The following is a 16,536-nucleotide window of genomic DNA, read 5'->3' as shown; positions in this document are numbered from 1 at the left end:
CAACTTAGTGTGTAACTAGCCAATAAACCAACCATGAAAGTAGCAATGAAGCTCTGTGAAGCTGCATACACTGCTGCTATGCTAGCGGTAGTTGCTCACTTACCACAGTTTATGAAGGGTAAAGTGGTTCCTCGGTGGTACTCCGATAGCTGGTGATTCAGTCGGTCGAACAGCTGAAGAGAGTTGCGGTTTCCACCGGGGATTGACGATTCTGGAGAAATTCTTTAATTGCAATTTTTCTGGCGGATATTGTGATTTGATCTGACGATATCATTTTTGCTTCAGTTCAGTAGTAACTGTGTAAAAGAGTTAAAACATGATGGAGCATTTTCAGATTGGATACCAACAAAAACATGACAGATGACTGTCACTCAAGGGCAGCATTAAATTACAAAACCATTAATACAACAGTTTTAACCTTGAGTCAAACACAGCATAACGTACATACAAATCTGCAGCCTTTGCAATTTGCTAATTATTGTTTATTATTTAAATTTGAAATTGATGAACTACAGGATTCAGCCTTGGTCCTGCTGTGCTGTGTACAAGTTGAAGGAAACAGGTGGCTTCTTGCCTACATATGACCGTTACACTGTACATATGCTACACAACAAATATTTTTTTCTATAAATAGATGTAACATGTCTTGATATATACAGGATTTTTCTGTGGCTTTGGTCTCTGTATCAATCGAACCTGCAGGACGCCAGGTAGATCTCATTCATCCTTTCAGACACTCTGCCCTCCTGCTGGTGGTGTTCTCATTTCTCTCCACACCTCCTACATTACGCTCTTCTGTAGTGCATTTTCAGCGCGTTCCCATCCTCCTCCTGAGCACGCTGTGGACCGTGTTAGCTTTTTCCTCGCACTTCTCACCCCCGGAAACCCTCTGCTGAGGTGGGACACGTTGTAACTTCTTTTGTAATCCGGGGCGTTTACTGGGAAAACAGCACTGTGAGAACTTTGAATCACATAAGCACGCACAGTGAAGCTGATGAAGGCGGTGGGAGACACCATTGGTATCATCACCAGAGGCCCCAGAGACCAGGTTCCAGTCCTGGACGTCAACAACACACTTGGAGGACGATGAAAAGAAAACTGAATGGCACTCCAGCTGCTTGGCTAATGTCTTGCATTCTTGGTATACACAGTGTTATGATGCTAACAGTCATATTTTTACTGTTTGGCTGCCATTGAAGCGAATTTTGCACTTACTCAAAATGATGTTATGTGAGGCTGGCTGTGGCTCATGCGCGGTTTCTGTGGTCCTCTCATGAAAATGTGGCGACAGCCTGATGCAACGGTGTTGAACATTTCAAATCCGGAAACCCAAAAGGAACCCAATTTTTTTTTTTTTTTTAACCACGGTTGTTTTATGGGGACTCACCAGATGTTGGCCCAGTTAGTGAGCTAGTTGCCAAAAGTTAAAATGCGAGTGTGTCAGATTTATCCTGCAGGCTGTGAAAGGAAGACTAAACGTTGAATGAACAAATCTGACTCCAGTCCGAGAAGGATTGATTACACGTCTAAAGTATGGGAAAACAAATGAAATGGTTGTGCTCTTGTCTGTTTATATCCTTGAGTTTTTAGTATTTATTTGGCCTGAATGATATGTGTGCTAGAAAGATTATCAGATCGAAAATGTTTATGTCTCACATAGGCAAGCTTTGCATAAGCATTGTATTGTATTGTTGGTTAAACAACAGAGAAAAGTCCCAAACACTGAGAATGTTGGACGTCATAGAAGAAAGAATGGAGGAAGTTGTGGAAAAATGGAGGGAGGGCCACAAAAGTGAACAAGGACAAAGAGGAAGAACTGTAGATGGAGCGTGTAGAAACAAAACAGAATCGTATCTTTCAATGTTATATGTCCTGTTATGAACGTAAAGCTGTTTTTAAAACTGACTTCAAGGCTTTGTTGGGGTAAATTAGAAATTTCTAAGTTATAGGACTCTGGCATGTCGTGTATTGAAATCATTATTCTGACGCACTAGCAGATTACTCATACCGTGTGGGTTTGTGATCAAAAATCTGAAGAACTCACTAAAGCAGTGGATGAATGCCTTTGGAGTAAGAATTTTATCACATCAGTTTCACAAACTTTGCATTTTAATTTGTGATAAAGACAAACTCTGTAAACACATTACCTTGGAAACAAGGCCTTGGCAAAGAATTTTTTTTTTGTTTTCTGCGGTGCTGACGTACATTTTTCAGCTCTATAGGGTTAGAAGTCGTCAAAACATGTGGAAGAGCTGTGAAACAACACTTGCTGTTCGAAATTCAGCGCTTGAGTAAAAGTTGTCTATCTGCTCCTTCTCTTTCCACCTCTGCTCTCCTGGTCATTTTTTCCAAACTCACTCACTTCTTGTCCTAACCACCTCCATCCATCTTTCCTTTTAACCTCTCCTCTCCTCCCAAACCCTGTCACCTGCACCACACTTATTTTCCTGTTTCTTTACAATTTTTTCCACACAGATTTTACGGCCTTTTTTCTCGCTCTTTGCCACTCCCTGCATAATCTCTCACTGCCTCCATCCCTCTGTCTCTCTTTCCCTTTTTTGACCCAGAGGGCCGTGTTTCGCTGAAATCCAATCCTCTCTCTTTTTCAAACCTGCTGTTCCATTTCACTCCCATTTTGTCACACTGCACTGCACACACAATACCCGCTCCTCCCTCATTTCAACTCTTTCAGTCTCCACATATATACACAGCAAAGCACACACACAACGCACATGCACTCGTACAAGCACGCAATACACACTCGCATATTAACAAACATTTGCACAACTGCAAACAAAATCGAAAAAGAGGCCTGCACAGAAACAAAGAAGGCTTAATTAAGCCATCAATCAAATTTGATGCTCTCCGTTAGATTCATACACAAACACCTTACAAACCTCACACCCTCCCTCCGGGCTCTGTGGCCATCCATCACGGCTTCACTGACTCCATTCAACCTCAACTCAGAACCAATCACACAGAGGTTAGGGGCTGACTTGTGCGAAAGTGTGTGAAAGACAGAGACTCCCCATTTGCTTTGGGAAGAGACGCTGAGGTGTGTCATGCCTGTAAAGTCCGTTTCAGCAGAACTAAGCGAGAGGCAGAGCAAACACATTGAACTGAGATCTGTATTGTTTACTGCCGAACAGTTTTGACGACTGATGGTTTGTGATGGAGGTTCATACACAAACATGCACACATCCTTGTGTTGGTTCTTTCATAATATTATATATAAGTAATACAGACTGATTTGAGATTAAATAAAGTTTGAGTTCCACGATATTGGCAAAATACATGTTAGTAACTGCTACTACTGAAAAATTACAGCAATGATAACATTTATTTTCGCTTTATTTTGAATAAATAAGGTCCAAAAATACACAGAGGTAACAAAATAACTGTGCAGCAAATAGGTCTAAAACCTTCAGCTAAATACAACATCAGGACAATTGTTCTAATATCAAGAGTCGCTGACGTATAGTTTTACACCATTTTATGACCATTTTTATGTGTAAAATGAGTGGAGACTAACAGCAGGAGAACTAAGCAGAATGAAGCTTGCTACAGCCTGGGATACAAATTATATTGTGTTTATGATTTATTTATGATGTTACTGCTGTTCTATTTTGCTGCCTGATCTGTGAAAGAAAAAGGAAGGACTAACTTTTCATTGAATTATTATTATAAAACTGAAACACCATAACATGCAAATGACAGTGTCATATTTAAACAACTGCCTTTTAAAGTTTTTGGTCTACAAGCTAAGGTGCGTCAGAGAAAAATGACTGCATCTGTGTCGGAGCCTGACATTTTGGAGTGCTAATATTTTGTTTTAACCCGGTCAAATCTGCCTTCCATAACAATATTATCTTTACATAAGGCTTACTGTGCTCACAAAAGCCCTTGTCCGTGTCGTCTCTATGTGCTTGGCCTCCCCAAGATGACATCATTTCACTGCTGTTTGAGAAAGAGAGCAGCTCCAGTCTGTATCCATTGGTTGGGGTTTGCTCCACAGGGCAGAGAGATATGCGTGACCACTTTCACCCTCTCTGAGCTGGTGTACAGAGGCAGCCAGATAGTCTCCTCTGATGCAGTGGAGTCAGCAGCCGAATTCTAGGATAACAAATAAATAGAATTCATGTGTTTATGCACAGTTCCTGTATATTTAAGTAGTTTACATGTGAGAGGATGATAAAATAATGATAGGTGTTTTGCAGATACCCAACAAAAATAAAATCCCCAAAGATCCCCTTCACAAGTCCAAGCTTTTAGCATCCTGCCATTGCTAGGCAACTGCTTCGACCAGAATATATCAGTCTACAAGATCGGATAACTACAAAAAATATTCTTTGGACCTTTGCCTGTCTGTGCAAGTGTAATACAAATGTGAATTTCAGACATAACACAAACAGAAGAGGTGAAGAATAGTAATGATCAAACAATTACACCATCAGTCAAGTGATAAAAATTACTTGGCAGCCATTGTGATAATTGCTAAATCATTCAAGTCATTTTAAAGCAAAAAGACAAACAGCAGCTTCTTAAATGTGAGAATTTCCTGCTTTTCTCCATTTCTGTAAGTTTAAACAGAACATCTTTGATTTTTTTGGACATTATTACTGGAACATGTCATTGTAGGCTATGAGAATTTATAACAGTTGTGGAAGTTGTTATTAGTTGCTACACTGAAGGCAAAATTCTGTTGGTCTTGTGAAGACAAATACACACCTGTGGGACCCAGGCCATGTAGCACGGGGGGACAGCTGACACACTGTGAGAATCATGTCGGTTCTCACAAAGATGGACACCATCGAAACTACAACCCTCCAACTGGAGACCTCCAACCTAAAAATCCAGTGAGAAGCAGCAACAGACACAAGAAAAAGACAGCAAAAATAAAAAAGTCATTGAGTGTGATCATGAAAGAGAGAACGAGAATTTACAAAGAAGAGATCAATAGAAGCAGCAGATTAAAGATAAAGAAGTTACAAATGCACCAAAGATGTTATATACAGAGAAGAAGAGACCAACGAAGAAAAGAGGATTGAGTCTGTGTAACTGAAGGGAAATTTGAAGCACGAGAGGGAGACACGCTGCCATTGCCAGATTAACTAGCATGTTCTGCACATAGTACATGAGAGAAACACAGTGTTTATGTGAGTGAATTCAGTCCAGTGACTCAGGGATTTTCCACAGTAAGCTAGACAATAAAGGGAACTCTGGCGTCAAGTCAGACATACACAGACAACTACTAAATCACCATAATCTGGGCAAGGAAAAAGCAGGAGAGTGAGCGAGAGACAAATCCAGAAAAAGCTTCATTGTGTGTGTGTGTGTGTGTGTCTGTGTGTGTGTTTGTGTGTCAATGTGTGTGTAAAAGAGCTCATTGCTTCACAACAATTATCCCCTTTCTCTTTCTCTGTCAGATGTCTGAGTATTTCCCTTCCCTCCCTGCAGCTGCAGCCTCTTTTTAAGCACCCACACCCTTCCCTTCCCTCTTTGTATATTTTAACTAAGTGCATGCCAAGTCGTGCCAATTTTTATTAGGATGACAGAAATGAAACCATTCCTTCAAAGTATTGAACTGAAGACAATACAATTACATCACCCTTAAATTAAAACATGAAAAGCAAAGAAATAAAGAACAAGAGCAGTGTTGTAAAGTTTCTGTGTTTCCAGCCCTTTGATTTTATGTATTTGTATCCAGTGAATGTACCAAAAGGCACAGAAGACCTGAGATGACTGCTCTCAACGGCAGCACAGTTATCTCCAATTAATATGCAGAAAACTCTTTGCTTTCGTTCTAACTTTGTTTTCTTCTCTCTCGCAGCTCATGGCTTCTTATCTGCATCTGTAATCTATTCTTGCCGTCTTCTACTCCATTATTTTCCAATTATCACTCAGCCAGAGTCTGTCTTGTTTATAGCGCCAGTATTCTGCAGCTGGATGGGAGGGTTCTCTGTTTGCATGCATGATCTATGGATTATTGTCTGTTTGTTGTAATTCTACCTTGACTTGTAGCTTGACCTGTGCAACTGGACTCCTCCATGATGAGACAAAAACCAGACTATCCATAGAACAGCCCATGGACCTAAAACCAAACAAACAATTTTACTACCTTTAGCATTCTTGCTCTTTCTGTCTCATATAAAATCACAATATTTCGGTTTTACCTGGCGGTTTCCTGTCTCAAAGCGTTGAGGAAGGTATCAGGGTGGAAGAGCTCAGATAAATCTAGGATGTCTGTCAGAAGAGCTTGTCTACTTGCACGCTCCACCCAATTCTGTATACACAGACATACAGACAAATACACAGAGACACACACAGGCAGACACAAAGATTAATGAACCAATAACTTAGCAAATAAGAAGTAAACACTCCAAGATAACATATAATTCAGGCATGAAATCAGTTTCACACAGCAGTCAGAAAAAAGGATTTAGTGGATCATTTAAGAATAATGAGAATACAAACTATTTTCTTTTATTTCAAGAGTTGAACAGATTTGAATTCTTAAAATATTTGTTTTAATTATTCACCCGCTTATCATAAGAATGCAAAGAACATAAATAGCTGATGTTTGTATTGCATTTGCCTTCTTAAATTTTCATAGTAAAGACAAGCGCAATAAACATAGTTTCTGTCAGAGTAAGTATGTATTTGTAAATGAGAGATAAAAGGGTTACAATGGGAGAGAGTAACACAAATAGCCACTAAAAATGTGCAGCTAATAGATAATTTAAAGTCCCCTTGGCTTTTTATCATGCCATCAACAAGCTGATAACACTGGAACCCCAATTACCTGCTAATGGGAACAAAATATATGTGCGTGCACACACAGAAGCATAAACCTACAGATTCCCATTAAGGCATGTTTATATACGCACACACACAAACATGGGTGAGCAGAGACAGGGATTGTGCAAAAGCACAACAATGAGAAATGGTGTGCCCAAATACACATGATGCAAAACATAATGTGTGTGAATCTGTGTGAGTGAAGCTAGACCCCTGTAAGCCTTTTCCCATATGTTAATCCACTGTCTCTTCTGCAGCAACATCTGCTTTGATCAGGTAAGCAGCCTCCTTCTGTGTCACTGCAAAAATGATTTAGTTTTGTCAAAAGAACAGCTCGGTTCACCTGATATATCTCACAAATACAATCTAAGTTCTCAGTTTGTATGCTTTCCTTCTTTTTTCTGTTAAAATGCTGAAGAGCTGCACCAAAGACTTTATTGCACTTTTTACAGTAAGAGGAAGCTTATGATGATCTAAACTCGGGTGGCTGCAGTTGCAGGATTTAAGTCTTAAAAGGTGACCTGACATTGAAGTCTCGATCAATTCTGTGCCCTTATTCTGCATTTTTTTTTTTAACATGTAATCAGTTCTTTACATCTTTAAACATCTGATCCAATCCATGGATTCATTTTTAACACAGCAGCAGTCTGCTCTGGAGATAATTTGGGAAAAATATTCAGAAGTGCTAGTCCGTACATTAACACAGGCACATACTTGCAGGCACAATTAGAGGCTGCGCTGGAGAAGATTTCTGTGTATTAATAATAAAGCGAACCAGTGTGTGCTGATGGTGTGCACCCTACTTGTATATGTGTGTGAGCGTTTGAGTGTTTTCAAGGTCGTCTTGTGCGTCTGGATGCGCCGCTGTGCTGTTAGCTCTTTTTTTTTCTCTTCAGCAGCTCAACACAGCAGCAGCTCTGGACGACTCCGCCTTTATTAGACTGATTAGCTAATAGAACACAGACACGCTGCTAACAGAGATATCACTCAGTAATGACGGACAGAAACAGACAGTTAAGGACAGTGCAGCCTCTAGATAGGCGCACATGAAGACGGATGGAGCGCAGGTAGAGAGGGAGGCTAGCAGACAGGGAAAAAAAAAAAAGTGGAGTGTCAGGCAGAAATGCACACAAACAGATGGGTAAGCACACAGGCCAGCAGACAGACAGACAGAGGCAGTGAGGCTCGCCCACATAGATAATGAAATGCATCCACACAGAAATACACACAGAAATAAATAATTTTTTAACGTGTGAGTGTATGTGTGCATCCTGGTCTGCCAGAGCATATTGAGGTAGGCGTACAGTCAGACACAGTTGAGAGGAGATGGAGAAGAGTTTCCGCCAGAACCCTGATTTCCTGGCACCGACCGAAGGCTGACACTTCCCAAAACCTCCTGCTTTTATATAATAATCCCGTTTTATTGATGAAGCCCTTTTGAAAACAACATTAGAATTTTTCTGGCATGGTTTAAATCAACGCACTGCCTAGATCACACCATGAGCAAGAGCTTTGAAGTACTACGGGCTTAGCTGAAGGACTCGTGTCATGTTTCGAGACACTGGAAATGTATGATTCCAATTCATGTTTTAAGATGTCTGAAGTGTTGGTCCTTTAAAATAATCTGTAAGTAAAAAAAATGTTGTAATATTAATCACTACTGAAGGACAATGCATCTTGGAGGATATAAATGCAAGATGAATTTAAATGGATCCCTCAATCATTATACTAATACTGATTAGAAAATTCTTAAACTTCTTAAGTCTTATTCCAATGAGAGTTGTACCACAAATGATTCTCATGGACATCTGGGTTTTGTAATAAGCTGTGAGGTCAATAGCAAATGCCTTTCCTTGTTGAGGACAAGGTCCCCTTATAGTAGTTGGCCCCTGTGAATTTCACTTCAATTAAACCTAAAGAATGACAAATTCAGCACTGTTTTGATAACTGTTTATATAAGTATTCTTTGAATAGCTGTAGAAAAAAATGCACAGATTCACAAAGAGAGTACAGTATATATTTTATGTAAACATATCAATGTGTTACCTGTATGGCGAGAGCTCGTGTTACGACAGCTCTGAGGTACTGCATTGGCTCCTCTGGTCCCTCCCATTTACCCTGCCATGTTAAAGGACACTGACATGGAGGGAACAAGCACAGAGAAGAGAAATTGTTTGAATCCATAATGAATACAATTACTAAAATAATAAGTATAAGCAAGAAAGTGTACAACCATATAACTATCATCGACAGACATTCTGCAGTCAATAAGCTATGTGCTTCAGTCAGGCTGCTTAGTGGTTGACTGAACCCTTTTCTCTCTCATTCACCAAGCAAAGCTGTAAGCTCAGAGAGACACAGGAGGACTATGAAAAGTTGCAAGACTTGTCTACGAGGTGTGTCAGAGAAGTTCCAGGAGTAGTGTCACAAAAGATGTATTTCAAACCCAAACTACAAACTACAAGTTTTCCCTTTCAGATGATCAACCAGCATGTCTACAAAGAGATCCTGTGGCGTTTGCTTCGTTCAGTCTGCCAGAAGAGGCGAGAGTTGTGGCAGGATAAGTCGTAGCTGCTTCACCATGATAACAATTGTCCACAGGTGTGAATGCGAGTGTGCTTGTTTGTCTGTGTCTAAGTGTAGCCCTGACATAGACTGGTGACCTCTCCAGGGTGTCCCCTGCCTTCGCCCTGAGTTGGCTGGGACAGACTCCAGCCCCCCCGCGACCCTATTGGGGATTAAGCGGTGTATAGATGATGGAAGGATGGAAGGATGGATGGATGGATGGATGGTTGGATGGATGGATGGATGGATGGATGGATGGATGGATGTTGCTGAAGCAATTCTAAAAAGCCTCGAAATTAAACCCCATCTTGCAGAAAAATATGTCTGAATGGATGAATAGATAGATAAAAAACAAACAAAACAAACAAAAAAAAACATCTACACCTAACAGGAAATAGTGGTATCCTTTTTCAATAACTTTTTCAGAGGCTAACTCAGCAGTTTTAGTTAATTGGGGGACACAGACAAATGGAAAACTTTTGTGTAAGTGACCGTGGAAAGTTCCCTATAGTAGACAACTGTTAACTCTGGAACAGGTTAGCCGGTCTATGTTACTTTAACTGTAAGACTGGAGACTGAGAATTGAACAGTTTATGTTATTCAAGTATTAGTCCTTCGGCCTGAAAAATAACTTTTCATGTCTCTTAGCTGCAAGTCAACCATTCAGTCACTCTCCTGTTGTTTGTGTGTGTGTGTGCAGGCCTAACGTGTGCAAAGGTTGTCTAATCACTGATAGGTTAGATGCTAATGATGTCAAAGAACAAATATAAATGCTCGGGCTGCAATAATTGCATATTTTTAAAAAGTATTCTCAGCTGCAAATGTTTTCAGTATGAGGATTTCTTTGACTACTTTTTGCTCATGTCACCAAGTCTCCTTGAAAGCAACTGTGACGATAAATAAAATGAAAACTGTCAGTATTGGCATGCTAATTACTACAACTCAAACTAAAACTCACTGATAGCACAGATTGTTAACCTTTAATCAAAAAGCCATCTCTGCATTAGTCATCACGTCTTCATATTAATGATCTCTCCACCGACTAAAGGCAGTAGTTATATTTATTTCTGTTTTGCTGCACTGCCTACCACCCTCTTCTGATGGGTAGCTTATGTAGTTTCCAAGTATCTAATTATTTTTTACTGCATAGTTGAGGAGAGGGGCAGTGGAGCTGATCCCTTCAGAGCTGTGCCTGCCATACTTCTACAATATTACAACCCCAAATGGTCCATTTTCCACATATATAAATCACATCACCAGCTCATACTGTTCCTTTTCACTGGTTGCTACTGGACTAATCAGTAATGGCTGGTTATAACTGAAGCCTGAACACATAATGGCACTAAACTCTGTGAACTGCAAGTTGCACATCATTCTATTTGCTGCAAAGATTTAAAACCTCATTAAAATTATGTCTTATGACGCAGTAGCAACAACTACCCGGGAACTATGGAAATATTATATGTAATTAGGCCTTTTTTGAATAATCGGTTGGGAAAGCCGAATGGATAATGTCTTCAAGTAAAAAAACAAGTCAGTCTTACCTCAAGCCCATCTTTTCTTAAAAAGCATTTTACTGATGCTTCTTTACCTGATTTATTTTTGCTTTTATTATTGCATTTTTGTTGTGTGTTTTTTCATTTTTATTTTATACTTTGATTTGTATCTTCAAACATTGGTTCTGAAAAGTGCTGCACAACTGAAGCTTTACTTACTGACTTACTAATTCTGCTATAATAGATGCTGGACAACAATAACTTTACAGTGTACAGGATTGAGCTAGAAGCTCTAATCTACTTGCGACAACTTCTAATGCTATAGAGTCTCATGGCATTAGCACACTGACACACAAACATGTAGCAACGCCAATAAAACAAGAGGCTTAAGTTAATACAGTAATAAAAGCACTCTCCTTTAGGTCACTCAATTCACTTATTTCGTCTTATTTGTTCTAACTGCGCAGCGAGGCTTGTCAACAGTGATGTAAAACATTGCCAGCTAGGGTCACAGAAGTCCTGAGGTGTTTGATAAAAAAAAAAAAAATTCAGCTGGGAGTAAATTTCGTGTGGGTTGAGAATTTTGTGGCTGGGAAAAAAGTACAACAGCATCATCAAATATGACAGCTGCTGCTGCTGCTGCTTTTTCCAGAGCTCAATAACCTTTTTACACTCCAGCAATATTCGTTCGATATACTGTGATTTAAGTTTGTAGAAACGCTTCCTCCCTGGGAAAACCTAAATATCAAATAGCTTGAACCAATGATTTGGGTCATAATTTGTTACATTACTTAAAAAAAATAAACAGGCAGTGGGAAAATTATATAAACTTGCGCTGCCCTAAAAGACTATAACAATTGTCAAGCAACTCGTTATAATACTGCATCTTGATTAAGTACAACACAAGCAGGACGTCTTAAAATGGGCCTTTGAAATAATCATAAAGGAAAAACGCTATGCTCAGTGCATGGGTGCCTTGGGGATGGTTTAACAGTTCAATCAAACGTGTAAAAAAATCAGTTTTGTTAAACAGTAATGACATCTGTTTCATAGGTTGAGCAGTTACATCGCCCACTCATAATGCACTACATGACGTCATCTTTTTGGAAGATAATGGCAAAGGTGGATGTATAAGTACTACATTTTTAATGATACTCTTACTACATCAACACTTGAAAGAAAACTGGATCAAGCAACTTTTATTAAAATCTGTCTGCTGATTACGTTTCTTCCATTTACCGTGACCACGAGCACTGATTTAACAGCATTAGATTAAGAAACTACCGTAGGTTTGGTGTGTTATGATACAGAATTATCATGGACATCTAGGTTTTGCCCACATTTTGACTTATAGAAAGAAAGAAAGAAAGAAAGAAAGAAAGAAAGAAAGAAAGAATGTACTTGCATATATTTTTTTACTGGCAGCTATTTGGATTAACTTTAGAGAAAGTATACATTACAGGGGCAAAACAGAGAAAAAGGAAGCCAATTAGAGAAAACGAAAAGCATGAGAGATGGAGACTGAAGACAGTTGATTGGGGGAGCGAAGGGAATCACACTTAAGACGTGCTTATTAATATAAAAAGAGAGCGGAGGAAAGCAGTGAAGACGGAATTATGCCCAAGGCTTCTCCCAGGATATTACAAACACAGGAGTGAAAGGTTGACTGTGTGTCTCTTCTTCTCTACCTCATCATATCCCCTTTGTCCTCATCTCAGCCTGGGGACATGCGAGGTTACATATTGTGTTTGCTAGATGTCTACTAGTCAGCTCTGGATACTGTATGTGCCCCTGTGGCCTCAACTTCACCATAGAAACACTCCACCTCTAAAACAACATAGTGAAGAGAAAACTTTACCCTGTAACTCAAAAAGTCAGACCTGATTATATCTGTGATGGTACATATGAATGTACAAAGCACTCATCTTACAGGATGTTGAGGCGAAATGACTTATAAGAGGCTTCACATACAGTGTTTGGCAGAAAGACAGAGGACAGTTGGACTACACACATTTAGTACGAGATATTATCACTATTGTTTAATTTTCATTCAATTCTATCTTTTCTTTGTATTGAGACCCAGTTATAATTCATCTTGATACATTAGTACACACACACAGACACAGACACAGACACAGACACAGACACACACACACACACACACACACACACACACACACATGCACACACAAAATAACAGATATACACGCAACACAAAGTAGCATCTAAAGGGGGTTGATTTGATGTTTTTATTGAAAAATGTTATGTACCTCAATTAATTTCCCCCATAACTTCATTACTTTCTTATTTCTTTCTCTGTCCCCATCCTGTCTTACCTCTTGATTTAGCAGGGCAGTGGCCAGTTTCTGGACTTCTGGAGTTAACAGCTGGGTCCCTCTGATGACCTTGCTCAGTGCAGCCAGGGATTGGTGGATGCTCTGTGACAACACTTACACTTTATATACCGAACATACTGCGCAAAAGTTTGTGTAGCTGTAAGATCATGTGACATCTTACTGTTTAACTGCGATGATTCATAACAACTGACAGGCTCTGTGACAACGGGACTTAGATACTAATCTTTTTTACATTCATTTGGTTGCTTTGCTTTCTTAAAAAAACCTTAAATAGAACTGTCCTGCATTGAGGAAAATACTAAGTACACATTCACTGCTACAGAAGCCACTATATGAAAACCATATTTCTGCATCGTTGAAACATTTCTTAATATGAGAATGCATGATTCAGCGCCGCTTGTGGTTTCATCCAGTTCCCAGAATAATGGTTACACACCCATTGCATGAGATTAATTACATAACTGAACAGTTCATGATTCAGACTCATATTATGCATTTTCATGAAGCGAAGCCCACTTCCAATAGTACTTGCGTGTTAACATGTTCATCTCATTTACATTTTAAATTGTAATCCCCCATGCTATTTGATGACAGCCTTGTGTGTAAACACAAATAATCAGTAAACCCAGGGAGAATGATTTCCATTTTGATACTGTAATTCAGGGGTAGCTATCATTTCTAAATTAAGGAACACCAGTTATTTGACCCACCTGGACCAAGCGGATGGCGTTGAACTGTTCCAACACGATGAATGACAGAACTGGTGACCTCTGACCTTCTGTAGGTGGATCCACCTTCTGATGAATCAGAGTGGAACCCTAATAGTAGACAGACAAACATATTGGTGTATTGATGGTAAGACAGAGCACTAGGTACAACATATGTTGTTTTATTTTTAATGAATTTTCTACAAGTTCTTCACTCCAGCTACATCACAGATATATCTATATATATTTACCTATGGACCATACTGCTTCAAGACCTGCTGTATAATATAGTGCAACTGGCCTCACAGTGCTTTTTGTCTTTCTTATCACCCTTTTAGTACTACACTAACTGATCAGTCTTCTCAAAGCGGCTGCTACACAGTACACAAAGTACTATTTAGATGAAGATACATAATGCATTTTGTAACTTCTACTGTGCATCAGCATGTTATTGTTCTTTGTTCTGAATTATTTTTCCACTTACTGCAGTATATCTGTCCAGTATTCCCTAAGGTTTTCTTTGTTTAATATACATATACTAAATTCTTCTGCTCTTGGTTCTTCTGCAATAAGAAGATGTAATGAAATATGACACTGTTTCTCTCTCTGCAGTGCAAACCAGGGGAACAATTTGTTCAAACTAAATAAGAGAGAGATCCACAGTAAGTACACTAAGTGTTTACAGCAAAAACAAATGTGCACAAACACTGATCTTTAGTCATATTTCGTTGCAGATATCACTCTTAGTACCTGCATCTTATTGTGCTTTCCTTGCATCTACTCAGTAAGTGGCAGAGGAGTAAAAGAGGGAGGGAAGTATACTAGAACTGTGGGGTGGAGGAATGTAGACAATGGAGAGTGGGAGATAAATGAGACAATGGAGAAAAAGAGCTGGTAGGATGGGATTCAGCTTGACTTCAGCTCTGCTATTGCCTATATTCGTAAATGTAACTAAACAGTCAAATAAACATTCTCTGCGGTGTTGTGCATCTCCCACTTCTCTCCAGACAACTTAAAGATTTGTCAAAATAAATATATATATGCTTTTGCACACAAACACACAGCCCTGCATGCACACTTTGCCAGCAACATGTGCAAGCTCCAACACAGAAAAGCACATTGTCATACATAGACAAAACTACACACACTTCAAAATAGCAAAAACAACTTTTACACAAAGTAACACGAATAATGAGGACGATCAAGTTACACACTGAGAAACACACGTCCACTGATGGTCAAAACCAAGGGTTAGCCGATGACAAAGGGGCAGTTAATTGAAAGCAGTCAGTGGTAGATTGTGATCTCTGGGAAGCTAGCTGGTGATACAGCAGCAACAATTAACACAGTTAGTCATTCTCCTTCTGGTATGTACAAAACAAACCCTGCCTGCGAGGGACTGAGAGAACAGGAAAGAGAGGCACAGAGAGGGAGGCAAAGGCACGAATCAGAGAAAAGGAGACAGCGGGCATGTGTGATTTACAGCATGAGAGTGAATAAAGGAGAGGCAGAGCAATAGGGCAGGAATATGTTGGCTAAATTATTTAATGTGGAGGTAGATGTGCTTTTGATTTGAAAGGTGCTGGTCTCCAAGCAACCGCACACAGCGTTATGTGTGATAACCACTGACACTACTAACTTCCAATTATCTCTCACTGCTTCTAATTCAAACTGTGCTTCTGCATGGCTATTGTAAACATACTCTAGTATCTTGAAATGGTTTACATGGTTTGAATCAGGCGGCTTTGTGCTTTCAAAAGAGTTAAAATAGGAGCTGATGCAATTCAAAATACAGTGGTAGAATTTTCCTTTGACCTGAATTCAGGCTGGTTAGGGCAAACAAGTTAAAAAGAAAGCTGAGATGAAATCAAAATTGAATTTACAGGGTTAGCGTTGCAGTTTGATTTGCACAAGAGCAACAAAAAAATAGCAATGGATTTTCAGTTTGGCAAAAGGAATAAAAAGAGTGCAAAAGATAAACTGGAAAAAAAAAATCACTGACCTGGTTGAGCATCTTCCATAAGTTGAGGATAGGGAAAAGTCCATTCGACCAGAGTTCCCTGTCGAACTTTGAACCTGTTGCCACTAAACGGCTGAGGGCACGCAGTTGGGAAATTACCTGTGAATTATGAATGATAAACAAAAACAAATTATTAAACTAAGTAAATGGGATTAAAAATGGAACAAAGTTTTATTTTTACCAAACTCGTCATTTGTGCACAGCCTGCATGCTTGTAAATGGTTGCTCAACAATAAGTGGTCCATGTGAATTGAAATGTTCTTTTTGAATTTGAAGTAGGCATGTGACTGATGATAAAGAAGCTTACTATGTTGACAAAAAATAACATATGGCATTTACAAAACCACATCCATCTTGTGTGAAAATGTAAAGAGAGTAAATATGCACGATTTAAACCCCAGGCAGCACATGATTTTTGTTTTCAAAACACACTTTTAGCTTTTAACAAAATGTCATCTACATCTCTGGTGTCTACAGTCTCTGATGACAGTCAACACTGTTTCAGGTCTGGGAATGTTGCAAATGAAAAAAGGCCAAACCCCAAACACATCTCCTAACAGCTCCTTACACACCTAATCAAGCATGCTGAGCTT

At 39.3% G+C, this 16,536-nt stretch overlaps 1 protein-coding gene across 1 annotated transcript in view; it reads right to left on the bottom strand.

The window, feature by feature from the left end:
• Positions 1-3,333: 3,333 nt before the first annotated feature.
• Positions 3,334-16,536, bottom strand: part of dync2h1 (dynein cytoplasmic 2 heavy chain 1) — a 121,196-nt gene continuing 107,993 nt past the window's right edge. Inside the window, exons 88-95 of the mRNA XM_008301723.1 lie at positions 15,926-16,042; positions 13,927-14,034; positions 13,196-13,297; positions 8,845-8,934; positions 6,174-6,283; positions 6,010-6,091; positions 4,729-4,845; positions 3,334-4,113 (exon numbers count right to left, since the gene is read on the bottom strand). Of these exons, the coding sequence (XP_008299945.1) occupies positions 3,952-4,113; positions 4,729-4,845; positions 6,010-6,091; positions 6,174-6,283; positions 8,845-8,934; positions 13,196-13,297; positions 13,927-14,034; positions 15,926-16,042 (888 nt within the window). The 3' untranslated portion in view covers positions 3,334-3,951. The remainder of the gene's footprint in view (positions 4,114-4,728; positions 4,846-6,009; positions 6,092-6,173; positions 6,284-8,844; positions 8,935-13,195; positions 13,298-13,926; positions 14,035-15,925; positions 16,043-16,536) is intronic.

This window comes from Stegastes partitus, unplaced genomic scaffold (genome assembly GCF_000690725.1).
Source record: "Stegastes partitus isolate 25-593 unplaced genomic scaffold, Stegastes_partitus-1.0.2 Scaffold35, whole genome shotgun sequence".
Classification (NCBI taxonomy): Eukaryota; Metazoa; Chordata; class Actinopteri; family Pomacentridae; genus Stegastes; species Stegastes partitus.
This window is presented reverse-complemented; position numbering and strand designations above follow the sequence as displayed.